Genomic DNA, 8,963 nt, shown 5'->3' with positions numbered 1-8,963 from the left:
TAATAAAGAAACTGCCTCGGCCCTCATAGGACAGAAAATTAGGTAGGCGGAGTAGACAGAAGAGAATGCTGGGAAAAAGAAGCTGAGTCAGGAGTCGCCATGATGCTCCCACGCCAGACAGATGCAGGTTAAGATCCTCCCTGGTAAGCCAGCTCGTGGGCTACACAGAATATTAGAAATGAGTTAGAACAATATGTAAGAGCTAGCCAATAAGAAACTGGACCTAGCCGGGCCAGGCAGTGTTTGAAAGAATACAGTTTCCGTGTAATTATTTCTGGGTATACACTAGCCATGCGGGCGGCCGGGTGCCGGGGACGCAGCCCTGCCGCTCCTATTTCAACAGTTTTGAGAAGACCATGCTACTCAGAATATACCCAGGCCTCTAACTCCCAGGCTGCCTGCTAAAACCAGCTAGATTTGGCAAATGAAACATCGGGCTGTCCCTTTTGTGCAAAGACTAACCTGAGGCTAACCCTTATTTTGGACTCACTCCTGCTTTAGAGTCCATATAGTCAATGCTTGTTGCTTCTCACAGTGCTGTTGGAAAGGGAAATGGGTAAACAGGAAAAGGCTGGGCAAAGAGGACATAGATACGACACTGTAAATCACAGGAGAGTGAGCGGGGAATTCCCGTTCCAAGAGACTCAGAGGTAACCTTTGGTTTGGTTTGAAAGAAGTTTGCTTTTTTTCCCCCTCATGGATTATATAGGTTACATACCAGTCTCACAGTTGGTGATGCTCCTGTATCATCATAAAGGCTGGCAGATAAGCTGTTTTATTGAATAGGTTCACTAATGGACTACTAACTTTAAGGAGATGGACTTGGATAAACATGAAAATTAAGCCGACTCACCATAATTACAGAACATCTTGGAGGAATAAGATCCGACACAAAAGTTACACCCAAGACAAGGAAAACTAATACTTGGCAGAGTTCTGTAGGATATGGCTGTTCTTTAATGGATATTTCTGGGTTGTGAGGGTATCTAGCTAAAGGGTTCCTCCTAAATGCTAATGTGTTAAAGCTGATAAGCTCTGAGATTCTGACCTGATCCTGAGGACCATGATGGATGCACTGGATAGGTCACCAAGGGCTTGCCTTGGAACCTTGCCCCTGTCTTTGTTTCCTTTCCTATTGCCATTAAGCATACAATTCTGCCTCACCATGGTGCTCCGTGAAGATACTGTCACAGGAGCTCAGGAGAGCAGACCCGCATGACTACAGACTGAAAAAGGCTAAACTTCTCTTCTTTAAATTGGGAGGGAAATGGAAAAGAACGGGGGGCCAATGGAAATGAAGAAGAAGATGACTAAAGTCGTCAATTTTATAAAAGAAATGACTCACTCGGGCCTCCTGCTTCTCTTGTGAGCAGACTGATTGGCCATGGATGAGCACATAGATCATGCCATTCAGGGCTGTGTGTTTAAAAACACATTACAGATGCATGGACTTTCACTTATAATGTTCAGATTTGCAGCATGAAATTAGAGAGAATAGATTTTACTAAGAGACTGCCACAACGTTTCAGAAATAAAAGGTCTGTCTGCTGGTAATGGGGACTGTGTAACGCCTGCAATCGCTCCTGGTGATTAGAACCATCTCTGAATTCCTAACGTCTCTAGGCGTGAACGCACACCGCTATTATCATGCCGTACACGGTGATCTCCTGTGCAGGCCGGTGAGTAATCTGCAGGCACCTAGTTCATCGACAGCTCGGAAAATGCTGGGGGCCTCACCCAATCAGAGCGCCATCATTTGCACAAAATGATGATAGAACAAATTAGTAAAAATAAGTCATTAAAAGTCTAATGGGCCAGAAAGGACTCAAGTGTCCACACACTTTAGACAGCCCAGCAGGCAACGCTTCTTTTTTTTTAACAGTTGAAAATCCCTAATGTGAAATGCAAAATTAATTTGGAACAAGACTCATCCATTAAAGCCCACCTAACATCTAAATCAAGGACAAAGCTTTTAGCTGATGGCAGAGGAGGTGGGTGGAGGAAGCCTGTGCCCACTCTGAATCTACTGTGGGGATGTGCCAATTGTTCCTTTCCTTGAAACATTCTGAGATATTGGTTGGGTGATCTAATAAAAATGGTTGGAAACTGCGCGTAGCCATGGGATATAAAGGAGGACTTTAAAGAGTACTTCGGCTAATCCCTCCCCACGAGCCAGCTTCCTACTGAAAATTTGCACAAAGTACCAATACAGGTAACCACTCATGCTACAGATGGTCTTGAGTTCCCACCTAACTTCGAATCTAGAAAGTGAAAAAAAAATCTATCCTTTATTCTGCTCACAACAGAATCATGTTTCTAAAGTGAAAATGGAACGTTGGAGCCTATACCAAAATAAAATGAGATTTTATGAATGCCACACTTCATTGTCATGTTTTGGACATTATAAGGCATGTAGCAGGTGTTTGGTCAGTGTATGTTGAATATACAATGGGCCAACATATACACAGTATTAAACCTATATAGATAGAATTTGTCAAGTACTTGAATACAGTGGGGTTCTGCTTGGTTTTTGTCAATGTTTGGCAGTATCACTATGACTAAGAATCAATCAGGGAAAATGTTGCCCCAGGCAGTAGTAGAAGTGAGTTTTCTAACTATTGCCTTGTGTTTCTTTCTAAGACGAAAATGCAGTTTTATCAATAAACCCTGTATCAGTTAGGCTACTGTTGGACATGTCCTCTGTCTTGTCTGTTTGCTGCAATGAAGGTTAACGGATCATTGTCCTCATCCTTAAGACATCTCCTTGTCTGCCTCCCTGTCTGTACCCAGAGCAGAAGAGCTGTGAATGCCAGAAAGCCAAAAACTGGACCTCCTCTCTGCTCCTGTTTGTGTCTTCCACATGACCTTTTCTGGAGTCTGCAGAAGTTTCCAGAATGGATGAGATTAATCACTTTGTCTCATAGATATTCCAGGCAGGAGAACCTGGATACCAAGAACTTCTCTTGGGAGTGGGAGGTGAAAGATTAGGATGTTCACTAATTTGCTTTTTATAACATATTAGATAGAAAATTCCCCATGTGTCTGGGAAATCAAACCTCTTTTGTTCTGACTTAATGTTTAAAATTTATCTTCCCTAATTATTGGCTTGTTAATCTAAAAACAGACTCGATAGGCATACCTTTAATCAGCTATATGGAAAACCGTATTTACATAATACGTAAAAGACATATTTACTCTGTAAGGTTGCACTGGTTAGATTTTTGGGTTGTTTTGTTTTGTTTCTGTCAATTTAACATAAGCTAACATCACTTGGGAAGAGGGAGCCTCGGTTGAGAAAATGTCACTATCAGGCTGACCTGAAGGCAACTCTTTGGAGCATTTTCTTGATTAATTATTGATGGAGGAGTGCCCAGCCACTAGCAGAGAGCCCTGGGTAGTAAAAGAAAGTTCCCTGAGCTGGACATGATAGACAAACCAGCAAGCAAGTCCCACCAAGTCTCTGCTTCGGTTCCCACCTCCAGCTCCTTTCTCGACAACCCTTCATGAAATACCTAAAGCTGTAAGATGAAATAAACTCTTTCTGCTCCAGGTTGCTTTTGGTCAGTGTTTTTATCACAGCAACAGCATGGCAGAAACTGGCACCAGAAGCTGGCTGTGGATGAGGGTGGTGGATGAGGGTGGAGCCTAGGGTTCCCTCCTCACCTGGCACTGGAGAGTGGGCTACAGCTGTGGATGAGGGTGGAGCCTAGAGGTTCCCTCCCCACCTGGCAGTACCACATATGTCTCGGTCATAAAACCCTCATCCCTGTGAGACAATTAAAAACCAGAAACCAGATTCTCATGACAAGCACCACGGATGCTCAGCATCACAGATGAGCCCACTTAGGGGCGTCAACTGTGCATGCAGATGAAGGGCCCCTGAGACTTTCCTCCTACCTGGTAAGTCATAGAGAAACCATGTAGGATGGGTAATTCCTTTAGGATCTAGTCTCTGGGCTGGGAAGACAGCTCAGTCAGTACAGTGGTTGCATAGTGAGTATAAGGACCTGATTCCCAGAATTCACTTTTGCAAAACTAGGTATCCTGGTACATGCTTGCAATCCCAGCACTTGGGGGTCAGAGACAAGTGGGTCTCTGAGGCTCACTGATCAGTCAGCCTAGACTGCTAAGTGAGTTCCAGGCCAGTGAGTGAACTTGTCTCAAAAAGGTGGCATTGTTTGAGGAATGACACCCTGTGGTGTCCTCTAGGCTTCATAGCCATATGCACATATATGTACACACACAAGTGCATGTAAGTGCATGCACGTAAACACACTTATGTACAAATATACAGACACAGAGAGACGAGACCTGGGGTCCAGGAAACAATACTGACAACACAGTAAGCCACTGTACCTGCTCCTGAAAGATCTTGGCCAAGGGTGCACAGTCCGTCAGCTTGATGAATCGTACCACGTCTGTGACGGTCCACTCCAGAGGATTGCTCTCCAGGATCAGTCTTTCCTCCTCCTCCTGCTTTGTTTCCTGCAGGGAACGGGGCAGAGGGTTGTCACTGCACACTGCAGGGCCAGCTTCATCTTTCTAATACCCTGTATGCCTCAGCCACACTGTGGGACCAGATCGCCTACTTCTCTTGGTCTCCTAGGACACAGACAGTCCCAGGGCTCAGTCTCTATGGAGTTTCTGTCTCTGATGATTTCTCTACCTGCCATGACCTAGGTGTCTTCAAAGGTTCAAAACCATAACAAAAGGTACAGCAGGGCTGGGAGACACGGGCAAAATGCTTGCCACGGAAGCATAAGGACCTGAGTTCGATACCCAGATCACACATTCAAACAAACAAACAAACAGACAGACAAACTGGTGGTGCTGGAGAAGTGGAGACAGGTGGATTCTGAGACCTGCTGGCCAACCAGCCTTAGCTGCTAAGCTCTAGGCATGAAATATTGTTTCAAAAAATAAAAAAATGAAATAAAAGAAGAAACAGAGTGAAGAGGGGATGGCTCCTACGAAATGACATCTGAGGTTGACCCCTGACCTCTAAGCACACCTATGAACATGCACACTTGCCCCACCACATGGCACAGTGACTGTCAATCTTGAACACCCAGTTCAGAAAACGCAGGGCCTGGCTACTAATGAAGCATCACCGATCACAATACAGATAGATTCTGAGGAGTACAGCCAGACCCATGCAATACACCGTTTGCCTTTGCTAAGATGGTGCCTAGGACCTTTGCAGCTGTCCACAGACCACCTATAGGGTTAGGGGGGTCAACTATGCTGATTTAACGCATTAAGGTGTTAGAGAGGTGTCCCATGGAGGAGAGACTGCTGCAGGATTCAAGGGTGGAAATGGGAGATGTAGAGATGGCAACCTCTCCATCCGCATGACTGGAAGGTCTGGAGGGTTAAAGCTGCCGAGAAATTGAAGCCACTATCCCAGCAACATCTTGCTGGTGCTTCCTCAGCCTCTCTACCAAGAGGTAAAATCATCCTTTCGTTCTCGGACTTGGAATTTTGACAGAGCAGTTATAGTCATTTCTGACATCTTTTGAGTTTTTCTTAAGCCACACCCTAAACTCTACTCCGTGTTCTTAAAGATGAGCCACAGACCCTCCATTCTCTGAGCTTACTTACCTCTGGCTCCTCGGGCCTAGCAGGAGGGCCCTTGTCTCCTTCATCAGTAGGCATAGCGGTTGGCACTGGGCGGACCCTTCGTGCCCGCTCCACTGGAGGCCGCTTCACAGCTTCTGAACTGCTCCGCAGGGTCACAGCCCTCCGGGGCCGGGCAGAGGGCACCTCTGCTGAGGAGGTGTCCGTCTGGTCGTCTCGGACCTCAGAACCAGTTTCCTCGCTCGCGGTGTCATCCTCCAGGGCGTCCGCATCCTCCTCCTCGCTTTCCTGAGAGGGAGGGATGTGGTTAGTGGGGCGGGTTGACAGGGGCTCTTCCTGACAGTCACACTGCCAGGCCCTCATGCCACTTGGCTTTCCTTCTAAAATGAAGCTCTGGGCAAGGTTTGTCCCTGGAGGCCTTAAAAGAGAGCCTTGAAGAATCTCCTAACACAGCCTTTTCCTAACCAGTAGTTGAACAGGTGCGATTGGTTCTCAATACATAAGGGGCTGAAGGAGAGTGTCTGGTTCCAGGTTCCTATTCCAGGACTCAGGAAGATGAGGCCAGAGGTTTGTGAATTTGAGGGCAGCCTAGACTACACGCTGAGACCATCTCTCAAAAATAAAACAACAACAAAACAAAACAAAAAAAACACCAAGGCCTTAGGAGATGGTTAAACAGGTGAAGTGCTTGTCATGCAAACACAAGGACCTCAGTTTAATCCCAGGAAGTCATGTGGAAAACCTGGGCCTTGAATCAGTGGAGGCAGGTGGATCCCTGAGACTTGCTGGCCAACCATCTTAGCCAAAAATAAATAAATAGATAGATAAATAAATAAATAACTAATGATGAGTTCCAGATAAAAGTTAAGAAACCCTACCTCAAAAACAACAACACAGAAAACAAAAATTTCAGGTGAACTTTGTCCCAAGGAATGATGACAGGTTGACCTCTTATCCTCCCATGTTTGTGTACACACACACACACACACACACACAGAGTTCATGGCCAGCTACACAGGGACACCCTGTCTCAAAATTGCAAGGGTTAGGTTGTAGTTCAATGATAGAGTGCTTGCCTAGCCTTCAAACGGTTGGGCTTGATCTCTCCCATCCCCCAAAACAACCAAACAGGGCAGGCGAAAGTGTTTGCTGCAGAAACCTGATAACCTGCCTTTGGTCCCGGGATCCCACAGGGAGAGGAGAAAATAGACCCCTAAAAGTTGTTTTCTAACCTCCACAGGTACACCACAGCATGCATAAGCCTGCATTCTCATTCTTCCCCGCCCCTCGCCCATGCTGGAAGGCCTTTAAAGACAGCGTACCTCCCCTGAGCCCGCTGGGAAGTCCACAGCAGAAGATCTCCGTCTCTTCTGCACAAAGATAGATTTCCGTCGTTTCCTTCTCCTGGACGGTTTTGGATGTCCACTTTCAATGCTGCTTTCCCCAATTGGGGGTTTAATAATCTTCTTTCTTTTTCCATAATAATAGGCTATAGGGAGGAAGATGATCTTACTGAGTACAACCAATGATAGGTTCATCATCAAGCCATAGCCCACTGGGAGATCCCCGCCCTCGATAGTCCCAGTTCTAGCCAAAGGCTGGATTTTTGTTTGCTTTAGTTTTGTTTTTCCTTCCCACCGTAGCTCAGTTTCCAGTGACAGTGATATCCAGGCTGAAGGGTCTAAGCCTTTTGAAACTTTGTGAAATGAGTTCTAGAATCATCTCTCAGTTCACTTGCAGGTCACAACGCCTACCCCTTACCCTTTCCCCAGTGCCCAGGACTACAGGAAACCAGATTTGCAAAGTCAACATTCAAACCAACTGAAGTGCTCAGTCAAGTCAGTTCTCTCAGGAGCAGTTGCTACCCAGCAAACCCTTCCACCAACCAAAGATAAGGTGATGCAGAAATGAGCAGGGAGCTGAGAGCATCCAGGGATAGAATTCGCTATAAAAGGAGAAGTTGTCTCAATTTTTTTTTTCAAGTTCAAGGCCAGCCTAAATCACAAAGGGACATTGTATGTGATGGTTAGGGTTGTTGACCTGACAGAACCTAGAATCACCTGAGAAGAGCCTGTGACCTTGCAGGTAGGGAGTTATCTTGACTTCATTCACTGAGGTGGGAAGCCTCACCCACCATGGGCGGTGCCATTCCCTACTTGGGATACTGAACTGTACTCTGAGTGAGCTGGCAAGCAAAAGACTGAGAACTAGCCTGCACTCTCTGCTTTAGATTCTTGATTACAGACATAGCATGATCACCATCTAATTCCTGCCACGGCAACGCCCTTGCTCTGGTGGACTGCAGCTTGGAAGTATGAGCCAAAATAAACCCTTCCCTGCTTAAGCTGCCTGTGTCACAGTATTTAATCAATCACAGCAACAAGGAAAAGACACTAAGACACCGTGTCTCAAAACACCGAGGCCTGGGGATGCAGTCTGGTGGCAGAACACTTGTCTAGCATGTGCAGACTGACTTCCATGCCATGAGCCATCTCAGCTAGATCAAGTATGTAGGTGGAAAGGTATGGGATGTAATACAGAGAACAAATGACCCTCTGATCTTCAGAGGGACTGAAAGCGGAAGGCTAATTTGCCAAGTACATCTGTCTCTCTCTGTGTGCGTGTATGTGTCTGTCTGTCTGTGTCTATGTACAGAATAGAGCGATACTGTGAACAGTATCTCAACCATCCTTCTGTCCCCGGTACCAACAAAGCAGTTGATATGTCACAGGTGGCTGTGGTTCATACAACACTAAGCACACCATGTGGGTCCTTAAACTCCAGGAGGTGGCTGGAACTTGGGTTGGTCGAGCCATCTCTCCTGCCACTACCTCAGGCCCAGAGAGAACTAAAGAGAGAACAGCAAGGTCAGAAGCTGGAGTTTTCAGAGCTTGAGGTGGCCCAGGCAGAGGCTTCTACAGTGGTAAAGCCTACCAGAGAGGAAGAAGAAAGTTCCTGGAATAGAGGAAATGAAGGGCTGAGGGAAGCTGTCAGTCTAAGACAGAGGCCTCTCAATGCATTGGGGGGTTGGCAATGACAAGCGCTACACGTTGGGAACGTGGGGCCAACTCAGAGTCCTGCGTAGTAGCTGGGAAGCCAAGGCAGCTGGGAAGGAAGGGTTATGGCTCCCGAATTCTCCAACGATATGCCTGAGAGAGTCCTGGGGAAGTCTCCAAGCAGAGAAGAAACCGACATGGTCAGGACAGTAAGAAAACTGCCCAGAGACTTTTCTGCGACGGGGTGAAGGAGCCATTAGCCAGGATGGTGGCTCATATCTTATTTCCAACACAAATGGGCAGGAAAAGGAGGAGGAGCTGAGAGTGTGACTCAGTAACTCAGCCTGAATTACTGTGTAACATTTAAGGCCATCCTGGGTTACAGAATGA

The 8,963-nt window shown here is 46.4% G+C and overlaps 1 protein-coding gene across 5 annotated transcripts in view; it reads right to left on the bottom strand.

Annotated features, from left to right (window-relative positions):
* Sfmbt2 (Scm like with four mbt domains 2) overlaps positions 1 to 8,963 on the bottom strand; it is a 179,815-nt gene that overhangs the window by 11,015 nt on the left and 159,837 nt on the right. For all 5 annotated transcript variants that reach the window (XM_050150485.1, XM_050150484.1, XM_050150482.1 and 2 more), the window contains 3 exons: positions 6,900 to 7,066; positions 5,602 to 5,865; positions 4,357 to 4,485 (listed from right to left, as the gene is read on the bottom strand). In XM_050150485.1, coding sequence (XP_050006442.1) covers positions 4,357 to 4,485; positions 5,602 to 5,865; positions 6,900 to 7,066 — 560 coding nt within the window. The remainder of the gene's footprint in view (positions 1 to 4,356; positions 4,486 to 5,601; positions 5,866 to 6,899; positions 7,067 to 8,963) is intronic.

Source organism: Alexandromys fortis, unplaced genomic scaffold (genome assembly GCF_014885135.2).
Source record: "Alexandromys fortis isolate MF-2015 unplaced genomic scaffold, M_Fortis_MF-2015_v1.1 scaffold_69, whole genome shotgun sequence".
NCBI lineage: Eukaryota > Metazoa > Chordata > Mammalia > Rodentia > Cricetidae > Alexandromys > Alexandromys fortis.
This window is presented reverse-complemented; position numbering and strand designations above follow the sequence as displayed.